Source organism: Ursus arctos, unplaced genomic scaffold (assembly GCF_023065955.2).
Source record: "Ursus arctos isolate Adak ecotype North America unplaced genomic scaffold, UrsArc2.0 scaffold_1, whole genome shotgun sequence".
Classification (NCBI taxonomy): Eukaryota; Metazoa; Chordata; class Mammalia; order Carnivora; family Ursidae; genus Ursus; species Ursus arctos.
Window position 1 is genome coordinate 38071020 of NW_026622763.1, and position 17480 is coordinate 38088499.

At 40.2% G+C, this 17480-nt stretch overlaps 1 protein-coding gene across 8 annotated transcripts in view; it reads left to right on the plus strand.

Moving 5' to 3' along the window:
- Positions 1–17480, plus strand: part of GPD2 (glycerol-3-phosphate dehydrogenase 2) — a 136634-nt gene that overhangs the window by 27206 nt on the left and 91948 nt on the right. For all 8 annotated transcript variants that reach the window (XM_026492770.4, XM_048214013.2, XM_057317861.1 and 5 more), the window contains one exon: positions 10589–10698. In XM_026492770.4, coding sequence (XP_026348555.1) covers positions 10597–10698 — 102 coding nt within the window. In that variant the 5' untranslated portion in view covers positions 10589–10596. The remainder of the gene's footprint in view (positions 1–10588; positions 10699–17480) is intronic.

Genomic DNA, 17480 nt, shown 5'->3' on the forward strand with positions numbered 1-17480 from the left:
GGGGATATTCTCAAGTTCAAGGAAACAGAATAACTGGTCTGCCTACCACAACATACGTGGCCTCTGTTACAACTCTCTGCTGTGTTTTGTTCCTTAATAGAGCAGTAATACAGCTGTAATCAAATTTAGAAGTCTTCTTTTTTTTTTACAATGTAAGTAAATTAAATTAACTGAAATTATTGTGCTATAACTAATTATCATAAAAATTATCAGTCATTGTTTTTTTATGAGCTCAGGATTTCATAAACTATCTTCAACAAGTATTTCCTAAAATGCATTCCTAATGATATGTATAATGCAATTGCAACTGGAACTTTTGAAAGAACTGGTGCATTTTCTTCTCATTTGGTGATAAAAATAATGAACAAAAGCTAAGTAAATCAGTTGGCATCAGCATTTTGAAGTAAGAAAAAAGCCAACTTTTTGAAGTTTTGTTTGTGCTTATTACATTTGAAGGCAGATTGTCAAACCTTCTATATTGTGACATTAAAAAAAAGTTTTCAGGATAATGATCTTGGTCTCTTTAAGATTCTTTCTGAATCTTCAAAGAAAAGTGCCTATATTCAGGATGTAGTGTTTCCTAATTCATAATGCTACATTTAATAAAAGTATAACGTATTGGAAAACACCAAAAGAGATCTTTGATTAAGATCATACAAATAGAAACTCAATTAGCTGAAGCACTTTTTTTTAATAATAATATTTTTTATTATATTATGTTAGTCACCATACAGTACATCCATAGTTTTTGATGTAAAGTTCCATGATTCATTACTTGCGTATAACACCCAGTGCACCATGCAATATGTTGAAACACTTCTTTTTCTGAACATTTTATTTCACTGAAATTTTCTTAGGGTGTATTTCTTTGGACTGTAGAGTTAAAGTTCATTATCATCCATATATGTTTTTAAAACCTTTTCATTTGACTCACAATGCCTGTGCACTGTTTTATGGACCTAAGCCCTTTTAAAATACATTTATTTATATGGTGAGGTAGATGCTTTTTTTATGAAGCATGTTGGGGTGTGTATTCAACAGCCATGATTGTGATGACTTTATAAGGCTTTGTTATAGTTGCAATAAATTTGGATGAGAGGCTTGATATGTTTTAATGTAAAAGCAGATATTTTGAACTCTATTGTTTAGCATGCAATTTATTTTATAACAAAGGGTTATTTTTTCTTGTCTTAATTACCGAAGTAGATTTTACAACAGCATTTAAAGTCTAAAAGAGTTTATGCTGCTGAAGGAATGTGACCCATTTTTCTAACTCAACAGTAGTGTTAGTAAAGGGGGCAGAACTACTGAGAGAGGCACGGGACTAGTGTGGTCTGTTTGCCTAAAGAACTTTTTTCTTTGATTCATTGGTAACATTCTTTCCTCCCCAAGGCAGAATTAGAAGTGTTTGTGTCTGCTGTACTCTTTTAAGTGAGGATTTCTTATTATATATACGTAAATGCAAGTTTCTTTAGTTTCATACTAGGCACTTTATGCACTAAATTCCTAAAACTGACTTGTGTCTTTATAAGGGATGGGCGTTTGGGGGGAAGGAATGCTCTAGATTTTCACTTATGAGGGGCATTTTATTTTATGCCTTTCAGGATTACCTTAAATTACATATATGGTAAACAAAGAAAATTAAAGATAGGATTTTACAACTCTAAGCACAAATCTATTAACATGTCCAGGATGATAGAGTATATAGATTAATTTTAGTTTTAAAATGAATTTAAAATAGAAAACAAGTTCACTTGCATGAACTAACTAGTTTTTCATGATTTTTAAAAGCAATTCTATGGAAAACAAATACAATAGAAATCATTCCATTATGAATTAAACAAAGATCATTTGTATTTAATGACTATAAATCTGTTATTGGCTGAGATGGACTTCATTGATTACTTGTAATTCTATAGTGAACCTCATGGAAATAAGGGAAAAGGGTCAAATTTGTGACTCTACTACCGGTGTGCACTTTAGAATTGGCAGAAAACATAAATACATAATATGGCAGTTGCCTTGGAAACACTATTTTTTTTTAATTGAGTCTTACATAATAAATGAGAACTAGAGTGTGAGCGTGTCTCCTCACGTTACTCCAGGGCCCTCCTTTCTCTCTATATGTTTTCACTTCAGACAAGTTTGTGAAATAAGTGCTTTAATTGGTTCTGGCTTTGCATATTAAGTTAAACAAAAATTGCACACCAGAAGGATTCATGTAATAGTTTGAGACAAGTTTTTTATAAACAGAAACTTTTAACTGGCTCACTTTAAATGGTTGTTGACCTTGTTTTCTTTTTTTTTTCACTTGTGCCTTTTGCTTACATTTCTTAATCTCTGATTTGAACCCCTGGAGTCAGCTCACCCCTTTTCTGTGCCAGCTCCTCCCTGTCAAGCTTCCAGGCTCCTGCCCTCCTTCCAGCCTGCCGACCAGTCCTGAGCCAGCCAACCTCTTTCTCTGTCATTGTAGCTGTGCGTTTCTTCCTAGAATGACCTGACTGACCCAAAGGGTCCTGCAGAGGCGAGTGGGAAGCTTTTCCAAAGTACTTTGTGGCTGGAAGCTACGTGAACCAATATACACATAGCATTTGTCTTCTTTCATTTTCTCTTCGTTTCCTGATTTTGTTTCTCTTTTGTCTTCATTGAAATACTCTCCCTTTGTTAAGATTTTCCCCATCTTTGGGTTGAGCCCTTCTGGCATGGGATTTCCTGGGGAAGTTGATTGGAAACAGAAAAATGGCCTAAAGCGGTCTGGTGTGAGAGAGAGGGACAAGGTTGGGGTTCGGACGCTGGCCGGCAGCGTGTGACCGTGTCGCTCTAGCTTCCTCACCAGCTGTGGCCCAGAGTTTTGGACAGCCAGAATCTGAGGTTTCATTATGTTTCTAACTCCTGTGCTGACTTTTACTTGGTACTTTCATTTATTTTGTTTTATCAGAATACTCTTCTTAGTGATTTAAGAAAAACCCTTTCATTTGTCCTTTGATATTCTGTTCAACGTATGTACTTTTTACAACTCTAGGTGGTCACTGTTACTGTTATGTTTGTAGCTTTTAAAATACTTATAAATGTAATATGATATTTTACCTTTTACATACACACACATTCATTTATTTCCATTGGGATAATCTTTTGTGGATAACTCTTGGGTCCATTTCCTATCCAGTCTTGGCTCAAACCTTTTTTTTTTTCTTAAAGATTTTATTTATTTATTTGAGAGAGAGAAATAGCAGCAGAGATAGCGAGAGAGAGCACAAGTGGGGAGGAGTGGGAGAAGTAGGCTCCCTGCTGAGCAGGGATTCGATTCTAGGACCCTGGGATCTTGACCTAAGCGGAAGGCAGATGCTTAACCCAGGAGCTCTGCCCCAAATCTTTTTGAAAGTCTTTAAAGCAACCAAAAAAGGACAAATTCATTTTCAGTTTATGGACTAGGGCTCCTCTCTTTTTCCAGGGAACAGGCTGATGGGCCTGCGATGTTGCTTATTTTGTGCATTCGTGTCTGGCAGCTTTCAAAAAGCATGCTTGAGGGCTGACTCTGTGTTTCCGTGGGGTTCCCATACTGCTGTGTAAGACGTTTGTGCATACGAGCGCCTCGGCTTGGCTGGGGAGGATGTGCTTGCAGGCAGAGTGCTGACCCGCATCCCCACTGTGGAGTCAGCCCTGGGGAAAGAGAAGGTAGTACCTGGTGTGCTGTGACTGTTACTTGTCCGTGTAAGCGCTTTCGCAGCGTGTGCTTGGAGTGCCTGATTCAGGATGTACTTTCTTATAGGGAAGTATAGAAAACATTTGATGTATCACCGACTGGAATCAAGGGTCTGCTTTGTTGAAACGTGTCTAATTCAAAGCACCCAGACATCTTGACTTTTATACTTAGAACTGGGCTGCTGGATGGGAAGGTGCTTCTGTGCTCACTTCTTCTTTCACTTTGCTGTGGACTTGCTGCCAAGTTCCATGATTGCAGACTTCCTCCGTTGAGGTCCTACACCCTTATTTTGTAAGATTCACGCACCCTTCCTGTAAGTCACTGAATTTGTATGCAGGTGGCCCCTGAGGCCTAGTCTTCCGAGTTGTGCAGTTGTGCCTTCTGTGGGTTTGAAAAAGTGTCATGCCTCAAAATAGATGAGGGCATGGTTTTCCATGCACAGCTACAAGGTCGGTAACTGTACAATTGAAGTATAGGGAGCTTCTTGCTGTCTTTGGACCTGCATATGCTCAGGTTAAGGGCTTAGAGAAGTAGCACAGGCTATAGGTCGTCAGAAGGGCATAGAAAGCCTTTACCTCTTGCTGCATCTTCCTAGGGAACACATGTCCCAAGGAATGCGAAGCTTGTGGTTGAAATTACTCTTCTAAAAATGATCTTTCAGCTCGATTCCACCCCTGCCCCCTTAGCATGGAGATAGGAAAGGAAATTGTTATTTCTACACAAGAGGCCAGAAGATAGGAGAGTTTGTAAAGTGAAGAGACCCACGGCTCCTTCCGCAGAGGAGTGATAAATCCATTTGGATGGATTTTATTTATGCTTTAATTAAGAGAGAAGCTATTTGGTAGGACAGGGAGAGGAGTTTGAGTACTCTATTTGGAGAATTCAAAGGCTGGGAAGCATGCTCTTATTCTGGAATAACTTTGGGGGTGGTTGCTGAGAGTCCCCTCAGCCTTTCTCCAGGGGTGCTTATTTCTTGTTTGTAACTCTAACGTGTGTGGTGAAGTTATTCAAATACATGATTTCACCTGGAGAGTAGCCTTGCTTCAGAATGGGAGGAAGCAGATGTGGTGGTGAGCGCCCAAGGACCATTTGAAATAGGATTTCATTGTTGAGGCCATTCTATAATGGGAATCCCAAAGGGTCAGCTAAGAATTCGGTTGTGCCGGGTAAATTGCAAGGGTAGCAGAAGCATGGCTCAGCAAACTCCGAGAAGTGGCAAACCCAGTGTTTGTTTGCCAGCTGCAAGCACATTTTGTCGTGTGGCAGTGCTAGGCACGAGGTTCCCCGAACGAGATCTTTAGCTCTGATCACTCTTGGGACTTTGAGACCATCTTTCGAATTAGTGTTTTCATTTTCTTCAGACAGATACCCAGAAGTGGAATTGCTGGATCATATGGTAGTTCTATGTTTTGTTTTGTTTTTTAAAGATTTTACTTACTTATTTGCCAGAGAGGGGGAGAGAGCACAAGCAGGGGGAGTGGCAGGCAGAGGCAGAGGGAGAAGCAGGCTCCTTGCTGAGCAGGGAGCCCAATGCAGGACTCAATCCCAAGACCCTAGGATCATGACCTGAGCCGAAGGCAGACACTTAACCAACTGAGCCACCCAAGAGTCCTGGTAGTTCTATGTTTAATTATTTTTTCTGTGTTTAATTTTTTTGAGGAATATCCATACTGTATTCTATAGTGGCTGCACCAATTTACAGGCCCCCCATGAGTGCGTGCAGGTTCCTTTTCTCCACGTCATGAGCCCTTGTTCTCTCTCCTCCTCTCTCCCTCCCGGCCCGTATGTGCACGTATGTTGATACCTAATTGTGGTTCCCATTTACATTTGCCTGGTGATGAGGGATGTTGAACACCATTTCTTGTACCTGTTGGCCATTTGTATATCTTCTTTAGAAAAATGTCCATTCATTCCCTTTGCCCATTTTTTCAGTTGTATTGTTTGTTTTGCAACCGAGTGACATGACTTCTTTATGCGTTTTGCATATTGACCCTTACCAGGTACATGATTTGCAATATTTTCTCCCATTCTGTTGGTTGCCTTTTCATTTTGTTGATGGTTTCCTTTGCTGTGCAGAAGCTTTTTAGTTTGATGTAGTCCCACTTGTTTTCTTTTGCTTTTGTTGCCTGTGCTTTTGGTGTCAAATCCAAAAAATCGTCATTAAGACCAATGTCAGGGAGCTTACCCTCTATGTTTTCTTCCAGAAATGTTACGGTTTCAGGTCTTATATTTAAATCTCTAATCCCTTTTGAGTTTATTTTGGAATATGGTATAAGATAACGGTCCTCTTCCTTCCTTCCTTCTTCCCTCCCTCCCTCCCTTCCTCCCTCTCTTCCTTCCTTCCCTCCCTCTTTCTCTTCTTTCCTTTCCTTTTCTTTCCTTTCCTTTCCTTTCCTTTCCTTTCCTTTCCTTTCCTTTCCTTTCCTTTCCTTTCCTTTCCTTTCCTGTCCTTTCCTCTCCTCTCCTCTCCTCTCCTCTCCTCTCCTCTCCTCTCCTCTCCTCTCCTCTCCTCTCCTTTCCTTTCCTTTCCTTTCCTTTCCTTTCCTTTCCTTTCCTTTCCTTTCATGTGGCTGTCCAGTTTTCCCAACACCATTTATTGAAGAGACTATCCTTTCCTCATTGTATATTCTTGGCTCCTTTGTTAAAAACTAATTGGCTATATGTGCTTGGGTTTATTTCTGCACTCTCTATTGATCTATAGGTCTGTTCTTAGTGCCGATAAGTTTTTAGTGCCAATATCATACTCCCGATTAATATAACTTTGAAATACAGTTTGAAATGGGGAATTGTGATGCTTCCAGCTTTGTTCTTCTTTCTCAAGATTACTATTCAGGGTCTTTTGTCTATCAGAGTATTAATAACACTCAATATACCATAACTAGTTATAATACAGAGTTATAAGACAGACTTTGATATTAATTCTCCAAATTGATTGTAAGCACCTTGAGGGCAATCGATAAGTTCATAGATGTATTTGGTTGACTGCCTTTTTATTCAGGATTTTTGTAGTTGGGCTGGTGTTCCCCTTGCAAGAATTGGAGAACTGGCACTTGTCTGTGCAAATGCAGGAGCCAGTCCTGAGTCAATGTACGTACAACTTAATTCATAGGCTATTAAACATGGACATTAGGCTATGATAACTAAGCTAATCTTGGGGTGCCTGGGTGGCTCAGTTGGTTAAGCATCTGACTCTTGGTTTTGGCACAGGTCATGTCTCAGGGGCCTGAGATTGAGCCCCTTGTCAGGCTCTGTACTCAGCATGGAGTCTGTTTGGAATTCTCTCCCTCTGCCTCTGCCTGTCTCCCTGCTCACACACTCTCTCTCTCAAATAGATAAATAAATAAATAAATAAAATCTTAAAAAAATAAGCTAATGATTTTTCTACCTCTAGTTTCTCATACTTTTAGTTGCAAAAGGTAAAGATTTATTGGTACTTTTTCCCCTTTCTTTGCTAATTTCCCTGTTGCAGTTTTGCTTAGATGGAAACAATCTTTCCTCTTCGTAATCATTGTGAAAACTTTATGATGGAATGTAAGTGGGTGCAAGTTTTAAATTTCTTTTGTTTAGCGATAAAACAATGTTCTTACATTACCATAGATATTTTGTCAGAGGCTTCTTCATTGCCTTAGGGAAATCCTAATGCCAAGGACTGTACACAAGGGGTGAGTGTTTGAGAATAGGGCCTTCTTTTAGGAATAACAGCAAAACGTGGTGTGGCCCTTGGGGAGAAGTTGCTATTTTGAGAGCAAAAGGCAGGGCAGAACCCATCAGTGGTTAAGAGTACAGACTGAGTTGTGGTTTTGTCACGTACTAGTCAGTGACCTTGGGCAAATCCCTTACTCCCTCTGAACCACAACTGCCTCTTTTATGAAATTAGGGTGTTGTGAGGGTGATAGGAGTTGATGTATGTAGAATTAAAAGCACAGTGCCTATTACCTAGCAAATACTCAGTAAATGTCAACTATTGTCATTATAACATCGATGATGATGACGATGGCAATGATTATGATGATCTTAGGAGAGTCAGGTGAAACTGATTCTGTTTTGTTTTTGAATTACCTGTAAGAGTGATTTATTCATTACAACTAGTAGGTGATCTTACAGGTGGATTTGATCTCAATAGAAATAATGATCCCCTAAGCATAGGTTATTTTATAAAATTACTGGGAAAAAGAAACTCTTTATTGATTATAGTTAGTATGATCGTTGACCATGAAAAATAATATAGTAATGCAGTTTTTCATTAGTATTAGTGGCTCATTGAGAAAACCCATGAAAATATCTCCCTTAGTGAGTTTTGGTTTCAGGAATCAAATTGAAGCCCTATAATCAATTGAGCAGGGAATGCGGGGACCTGCACAATTGGAAAAATGAGCCCCTAACTGAAGTGGCTGAGGGAACACCTCTGCTGAGACATTTTCCTTGACTGTGCTACATAACATCCCTCAGCTGTTTGTTGATGTGTGGTATCCTTTGTGAGGTCATCGGTGACATTATCAACAATTCAGAAGCAGTGATACTGAGTTAAAGTCCATCAGCTACAAAACTCACATCCAGGGGACCACCAGGCTGCTGTCTCTATGGGGCGGGCACATGCATTGTTTAGGTAAATAGAACTAGGTCTCTATTCTCTGTCCCTCATTGTCAGGGGAACCCTGTTAGCCTGGAGATAGCACGCTACCTCTGGACTGCTGGGGTCTCCACTGTCGTGTGATAGGCACCCATGGGAACGTGTACAAAAGCGTTACGAATGGCGATGGTGGGCTATGACAAATGCGTGCCTTCCAAGTCGGCCTAGTTGAGGTTTTCAGTATCAGAGCAACCTTGGACGTAAGGGTTTGCTTAGGGTTGACTGAATGATGAATGGAGGTCACTAGCCATCATACATACCAATTGTTTTGCATAATTTGGGGAAGAGGGTACGTTTGATGAAGAGAGCTCCAGCAGCAGAGAAACATAGGCATGCAAAATATTTTTTTCTGGTGAGAATCTTAATAAAAAAGATGAGTCTTAGAATTTATTAGTTTGTCAGATGGAGTGAGGTCAGAGGAAAAGTAAAATATTCAGAAATGCCAACTTTTATTTTAGTATATAATTTATAGTATTCCAAAATGAATTTTCTATAGAATCACAGTTGCCAACTGCACTGAAATTCTTTGATTTAGTGTAGTTATGCTCATAGATTCTATTCATCCTATAGGGACCCAAACATTTTAACTGTACCATAATTTACATTGAGATACTATATGCTCTTTATTATCCTAGGTTAAAACTGACTTCATCTTCATCTTACAAGTCATGAGATACTTGTAGAGTATAAGGTATGTTGTCGAGACAGGTCTGACCTCCACCCATTCAGGAAAATAGGGCAGTGCTTCCCAGGGTGCGCCAGCTGCTATGGTGAATGAAAGTCTTAGGCAGGTGGAAGTGATATTGAGCAATATCAACTCTAAGTTAGAATTTTTTTTTTTTTAGGTGGTCACACGGTGTTATCTTTTTTTGTTTAGCTAAATAGAAGCTGGCAAGAGTTCTTTTGGTGGAATTTCCATTTTTGTGCACTTTTTTGTGTGTTGTTCTTGAAAAAGTTAAAGGATATTGAAGCATTCAAAAACACTTAAAAATGTAATGAGTCCAATACTGCAAATACACATGCACAGACACACACATATATACTTAATACATATATATATATATTTCAAGGTGAGAAGAAAGTCAAGAGCTAACACAATGCAAGACTTTATTTAGAAATATATAGCAAGGGGCACCTGGGGGGTCTCAGTCATTTAAGCATCTGACTCTTGATTTCCCCTTGGGTCACGGTTCATGATCTCAGGGTTGCACTCTTCGCTGGGCATGGAACCTGCTTGGGATTCTCTCTCTCCCTCGCCTTGTGCCCCTCCCTTCCCCCTCCTTCTTAAAAAGATTTTATTTATGTATCTGAGAGAGAGAGTGAGTATGCCCCAGGAGCAGGAGAGGGGGGTAGGGAGGGTCGGTTGGGGAGGAGAGGCAGAAGGAGAGGGAGAAGCAGACTCCCCACTGAGCAGGGAGCCCAACATAGGCCTGGATTCCAGGACCCTGAGATTATGACCTGAGAGGAAGGGAGAGGCTTCACAGGCTGAACCACCAGGTGCCCCTCTCCCTCCCTCTCTCTCTCTCAAACAAACAAAAGAGTGCTTGATATGGAGAGTTTCCCCTTGAAATTGCGGTGCTGTGCAACCCTGGCTAGAAGAAAACTTTTTTTTTCTTAAGTTCCCTTAATGAAAGGAATTATAGCAGTCACTAGGAATTATCTTCTGTCGCTTTGTGAAAGGATCAAGGCATGGTTTCCTTTGACTTCAGTCTGTCAAGTGTAGACGCTTAAGGACAGGAATGCACAAGCGTTGGCTCTGGGCTCTGGTGAGAGCTTCATTAGGAGGGGAAAGCCCAGGAAGGGAGTTGTGCCACCATCCGAGTTAAACTGCGCCAAAGAACCTGAGGTGAACGTGAGGCTCACTGTCTCCACTGGTGACGGCCTTCCACCGTTCTCCCTGTGGGGGTTAGCAGTTGAACACATTGGCAAGTTCGGCATGCAGATTTGTGAGTCACGCGGTACCGTTTCCTTTCATGGCACTCTTCACTCTCTACTGTGTAAAGATCCTCAGTTGTCTCATAATTTGCTTTTCTTTGTTTAATTCCTGTTGGAAGGTGACTTTTGTGTGGTCAATTCCCTTGTCTCCGTTTTTTCATGTGTTGTTTTTGGCCCATGATAACTTCCTTATTTTATGTTTTGTTTTCTAGCTTAACATCGTTTCAGAATCTTGCAGGGTCCCTTTTTATAATGGGGATTGTTATCTGATAAAAATCCCAATTCACTTCTTTCTGTTTCCTTTTTGTTTTTCTTTGTAGGCTAAGAAATGGCGTTTCAAAAGGCAGTGAAAGGGACTATTCTTGTTGGAGGCGGTGCTCTTGCAAGTATTCTAGGCCTCTCTCAATTTGCTCATTACAGAAGGAAGCAAGTAAGTAATTATGCATGTATTGATTATACTATGAAACTTATATCTGTTAAACACCTGCACATGGGGCGTGTGTTTGTTAACGGTTTTGTTTAGAAATTACTCTCTCGACTTGATCTGACAGACACTAACTTGGAGTACTACCTTAAAGATCCTTGACAACTCTGTGTGTATCATTTTTTTTAAAAAGTAAATTTCTTTATCAGAAAGTGTTCTATTATTTCGCTTCTATTTTGGCACTCTGGTTTTTAAAAGAGTGCCTCATTTCCAAAGGCCAGTGTTTGTTCATTTAGACTTTCCTTGTCCAATTCATCCAAATGTCTGGATACCTTCTGTGTTCCTGCCAAAAGTTTGTCTTATTAGAAGGCAGGCAGGCATCTGAGACAGGAAATGGAAAAGGGCCTATACAAAAGGCCCAATGCTGAATCTTGGCTTTATTGCTTAAAGGTTTACTAACTTATGTAGCATTACTTTATATTTTTACACATCTTTAATGGGAGATCACATCTTTAATGGGAGAGCACCATGAAATGAGATTGGTAGAAAGTTTCTGAATAGTTTAAAGTGCTCAGTTCATTTTCATTTTATTATTTTTTTTCCCTTTGCACTACAACTATGCCGAGTGGATGCCAGGAAATGATTTTGGTGACTGGTTTTGTTCTTTTTCGGCTTGAAATACTGGCAGCTGCCTCAGTACTTAGGATTTCTAGCCTCCTGTTCTCCCCTCCCCATGTCTCTAGGGCATTTTACGGTATCAGCTCCGTGGTATATTCCCGACTCACAGAAGGAGGTAAAGGAATTTGGGAAGCTGTTTGCAGCTGGGCTATCTATTCACTACGCATTTCATACCTTTTTGGAAGAGCCTTTATGCCATGGCTTGTCTTGCACTCGGTTTTTTCTTTGTGCTCCGAGGCAGCGGAGCCAGCCACATTGCTTGGGGTCCCAGGTCCTGAGTGAGAAATACTACTTTAAAAACACCTATTGGGAAGAATCAATTTGCTGGCTTATAGTAAAACAAAACAAAACAAAACAAAAAAAACCCCGAAAAAAAGAAAAAAGAAAACAGCTCATTTTTAGTGCTTCCTCCTAAAGATGGAGGGAATTGAATACGTTGTGTTAGTCTTTTTCATTCTTACCTGCGAGCACATTGCCCTTCAGGTTTCCGCAGCTGGATATCTTGCAGGCCTTAATTGACTGACGTGCTCTGAGGCTCGTGCTCATGCCCGGGTCATGCTGGATGCACTGTTCCTTTAAAAATATTGCCTTGGTTGCTTAAAATCAGGGTGAAAAGATGCTGCTTCTGCTGAGGCTACTTCAAAAGTGCAGTTCAGTTTGGGACATGGGCTTTAAATGGATTAAGTTACTTCTGCCATCTTTACCAGGCAGGGCTGTCCGAAATGACGTTGGCAAATGCCGGAGCCAAAGGTCACAGTAGCTAATATGATGAGTTGTTGCTAAATCTGAACGTGGTCTGTGTCTGTTAGCCGCAGCAAGCATGTTCTGCTGCACAGTTTATAAGTTCACTTCGGACTTCGGTCTTACCGTTTCATAGGTTTTGCTTCTTTGATTTTTCGTTCATCTCATAGAATAAACAGTCGATGCTGTCTCTAATCATCACATTAGGGGTGAATTTTAGTAAAATCAAGGCAAAACAAGGATCTACTGATTTCTGCGTCATTTTGCCTTTTTCCGCTTCCTAAGTTAGACATCCCGACCACTGAATCGCCAAATGAAACGGATACTAGCAGTTTCCGGTCATTTATAATTTTAATCTGACGAGCTGTTTTGAGAAAAATCACCATGGGCATATTCGATCAATGAGTTGCGTAAGACATTCATCCAAGCGTGTGCGTTCCTTTGTGGTGATTCCTGTCCCTTAAAGCCACTGCCATGAGCGTATTTTGGGTAGCAGGCTGGGATGTAGCCATAGGGATTAGCAAAAAGGAGAGAAAGGAGGTGAAGGGGGGGAGAGGAGACAACTCATTTGAGCCATTGACATAAAATGACCAGAGGCCTCAGCTGTCCTCTCTCAGAAAATATCTGCCAATCAGAGCCATTCTGGGGTACTTTCCAATGGTCGAGAAAAATCTGCCCCCTGATACCCATTATTTGGCTCCGTTTTGTAGAAGCTGTGTCCTTAAATGTGACTAGGCATGCTCCATTTTTCTGCAGAGCAATGCTCAACGTATTGGCTTGTGTTTTTGCATTTTTTCCCAGTTTTCTAAGATGGTTCTAACTGATAAACTGTCCTCCTTTAAGAATCAGTTGGTGTCGAAAGTCCAAGATACTGACGTATTAGAAAGCCATCTGTCGAGTTCAAGTTCAGGCACATTTTGCTGGCATTCCTGCACTTGCAGCTCTGTCTCCCCTGGCTCTTAGCTTGTGCTCATTTGATATTCTGAGCACAGAGCTTCCTTTCTAAAATACAGGCAGGGATTGTATTCTAAATACAAACGGATTGGTTCTAAAAGTTGGTCAATTGTTAAAGCACATTTGACAGAAAAGATAGTGATACGTGTAAGTGTTTAGGTGCCAGGTCAGCTCACACAAAACCTTTTATATCAATTCTACAGTTAAATAAGCTTGTATTTGCAAGGGGGATAATGAAGGAATGCTGTTGCAGATCCATTTTTTTGATTAAACAGAAAACACTATGAAATCAAATAAGATATTGTTCATTTACCTTTTACCTAGTTGCTCGAATAAAAGCCCTTGTAGGTGAGGAGCTAGAGACAACTGTGGAGACCCTAGCATTTCTGGAGACAGGTCGGGGTCAGAGGTGATAGCATGGTTGTTTGGTTTTACATCATAGTGTGGCTTTCCCTCCATACCAGCAAGCATGTTATTAAAATTTGTATTTTGCTTTTCAGTGATCAATAGTGTCCATTGTTGACCCAAGAGAACCATAGAGATTTTTTGCTTTTAAGAGAAATAGATCAGAGTTAGAAGGGATGGCCTAAGGAGATATTACTATTATTTTTATTTTCTTCTGGAGTTGGAGCAACCTACGTTTTCCTATTACAATGAGGAAGCTGATGAAGAGATGAATACTGGCTGACTCTTTTTGACTGTGTCCTCCTGCAAGAAAGGAGGCTCGTGGCCACAAATGGCATTCCACTTTCCAGGCCTCCCTTCAGTTATGTATGTAGGATTTTTTTATTTTTTTATTTTTTTTGAGTGGTCTTGGAGAGGCTTCCTATTCATTTCATTTTCCTCCTTTTATTTCCTCACCCACAAATAGGTGATTAAGTTTCTTCAAAGCCTTCTTGATTTTCCTCTCCCCAGACCAGCTATATGCCAAGGGCCAGGAGGCTGAGTAGTAGCTATAATCACAGTGAGTATATAGCACTGTCTTAAATCCCACCAGGAATGCGGCAAGCAAACACCTCTGGAGTGGCGTGCAGATTTCTGAGAGCAAGTTATTGGTCATTCGCTATTTAGTATAGGTCAGTTTAATAATAATTTTACTTGAAAGGAACTTGGAGGATATCCGCTTTTCCTCTTGGGACAGGATGCTCTTTCAGTGATTCCCTCATATCTAGTGAAAGAGAAGTATCACTTCATGGGAGAGTCTCCTCTTCTAATTCCAAGCTGATGAGAGAACAGAGGGGATGGAGAGGGGAGTTGAAATGAGGAGAGAGGGTTTCGGGTATTTTCAGAGCCAGTAAACGTGAGGCGCGGAAGTGGAGAGTGTTAAACCTGGGCTGCATGAAGGTTCCTCAGGTAGGTGGGAAGAATGTGGGTGGCTGGGGAGAATGGGGACAAAAACAGGGTGGGCGTGCAAAGATTTAACTGAGGGTTGCCCCAGACTTTTGTGTTTCGTTGTAGACCAAAGGCATTTTTTGAAACTTTTTTTTTTTTTAACTCAACGTTTATTTCATACCTTCTAGGTCTAACTGGAAACACTGGTGTGATAGTGTGGGCTTCTTTTTAACCCCAGTGGTGTGGTTGATGTAACAAAGATCTATTTAGGTCTGAGGGTGGGCCCTCTCACGTAACACATGCTCGGTTTGTTCCTTCCATTACCCACTCTGAAGGTGTAGTGGGCTTTGTGAGCCAACTCTGAGGCGAGGCCTGAAAACCACTGAGAGCTTTCTCAAAGCCCGGATGTGAAAGTTCTCTTCTTTTTTTTCTGTACCATACGAAGGCAGGGAATGAGCTTCAGGTATGGAAATCAAGGTCTCTTTTCAGTTTGAGGAGTGATTATATCAGAATCCGGGAATTCAGGGATTCTCATTGATCGAATTTCCTTCATTCATGAGTGATAGAACCTAGCATGAGGGTATGATCTTGGCAAAGATTGCCCGCATCCAACTCTTAGCTCTACTGAAGAGCTAAAAGACTACGGACAATTTTCTTAAATTCTCTGGACATCATTTTTCTCTGTACCTAGAACAGTGGTACTTCCGTCATAGGAATGCTGAAGTGCAATAAAGCCTGGTAGAGTTTCTGGAACATAGCAAGCTTTCAAAAAGTCCGAGCTAGTATTAGATCCCCAGGTGATGAGAATATGAAGTGTGGTTTTAAGTAGCAGGAAAGTTGCTCTTGTCCCTGGTGATCCTGGCATTCTGGGTTACCTCGTTAAGACTTTGAGATCAGCAGTATGTCCTTCATCTGAGGTTGTAGGAGAATGGCCAGAAAACAGGTATCCGGACACCTTCTGTTTTCTCTTCTCCTTGCTTCCTGATCTGATGATGAGCCAATAATCAGGTGGACAATCCCAGTTATTAACTTAAACTCTTTTTCTGTTGCAAGCAATAACTTATTTGAAGTTCCTGTTGTTTCTTTTTCTGCTTGGGTTTTTAGGAGCTATGGCAGACTCAATTTATATGGCTGATATGTTTCTAAAAGTTATATGAATATAGCATTTTTGGTAAATTAATTTTACATGCTATTTGTTGGATTCTATGGTGAAACATTCTAAACACCAAAATATTTAAAAAGGCCTGTTTTTTTTTTTTTTAATTCTCTTGTACCATTTTAGCTTGATGTGGAATGCAGTTAGGCTTATTATTTTCCAAAGTCAATGATGTAGTAATAGTAGTTATTGACAGGATCTTCACGCTTTGCAAAGCAGCCTCTCACTTTGTAAGAGACAGCAATTTACTACATCTGTGAGTGGCCTACAAAATACTAGGATTCACTCAGTTTTGTGTATGAATTAAGGGAACATGAAAAAATGATAGTGGTGATGTGTTAGGTGAGTTGAATTACAGGTAAAACTGTATTACCTTTGTTGCTAGTATCATCAAAATTCAGGAGGAAAAATACATATGCTAATGAGAGGCAAAGTGATGCATGAATAATTAAAATCCATAGGAATTTCGAGAACATTGTTTTAACTTGTAATTTCAGTCTCTTCTCAATACATTATTTGTAAGAGATTCTAATAAAGGAGAGCTTTTTGATTGATAATACTAATGACTCAAAATACAAAAGATAAGATTGGAGAAGGAGTAAAAATAGAATGATCATCTCTAGGGAAAGTAAGGTCTACTTTGGGACTTATTTCAGTGGACCCCTGAATGAACAGATATTTAGCTTCCTGGATTTATCTGTTACACAACTGCGGAGGGGTTTCAATGAGCCTGTTAATGTGCACAGGTTATGAAAGTTTTCAGAACTCCAGGTCCTTCATAAGGTAAGGTTAATGTTGCCGACTCCCAGGCTTTTTCCCCCTGCCAAGCACTGAGTCAGTACATACAAGCCAGTGATGACAGTACCTGACACAAAGCAGGTCTTCAGTATCTAGGACTTTCCCTTTCTCTGATAGAGGATGTGAACATTTGAAATAGACCTCGCCCTGTTAGGCATAATTAGAATGCTGAAACACCAGATTTCTTTACATAGCAGAGCTTTTGGTTGGCATAATGGGCCTTATATTAACTGCCGGACAAAGAAACTGGTGGAGGATAGAGAACCGTGAAGTTCGGATGAATATCTCTCGAAGACAAATAAAAATCATAAGCAAATGCTGGTGAAGGACGTGGAGCAACAGGTACCCTCATTTACTGCTGGTGAGAACACAAAATGGTACAGCTATTTTGGAACACGCTGGGGCGGTTTCTTACAAAACCAAACATATTCTTACCATATGATCTTACCAGCAATCACTCTCATCCGTGCTTACCCAGAAGACTTGAAAACTATGTTCACACAAAAATCTGCACAGGGATGTTTATAATAGCTTTATGCATAATTGCTAAATCTTGGAAGCAACCAAGATGTCCTTCAGTAGGTAAGTGGGTAAATAAATTGTGGTGCATCCCGACAATGGACTATTATTCAGTACTAAAAAGAAGCAAGCTATCATGCCATGAAGACACATGGAAATAAAAAATGAACTCCGCTATGGAGTTCTCCAAAACTACTGGGAACAGTAAAATGATCAGTGGTTACCTGGGGTGTGTGGGGGATGAATAGGCAGAACATACAGGATTTTTAGGGCAATGAAACTACTCTGTATGATATTATAATAATGGATCTGTTTTGTTATGCACTTGTCCAACCCCATAAAATGTACAGCAGCAAAAGTGAACTCTTAAGTAAACTATTGACATTATAATGTGTCAGTGTAGGTTCATTCTTGGTAAAAAATGTGCCATTCTGGTGAGTGATGTTGGTAAAGGACATGTATATGTGCAGGGCAGGAGGGATATGGAAAACCCCTGGATCTTCCTCTCCGTTGTATTGTAAACCTAAAACTGCTGGAAAAACAAAAAAGCCTTTAAAATACACAAATACGTAAATAGAACTTTCATAGCACTTAGGACATGATGTCAATT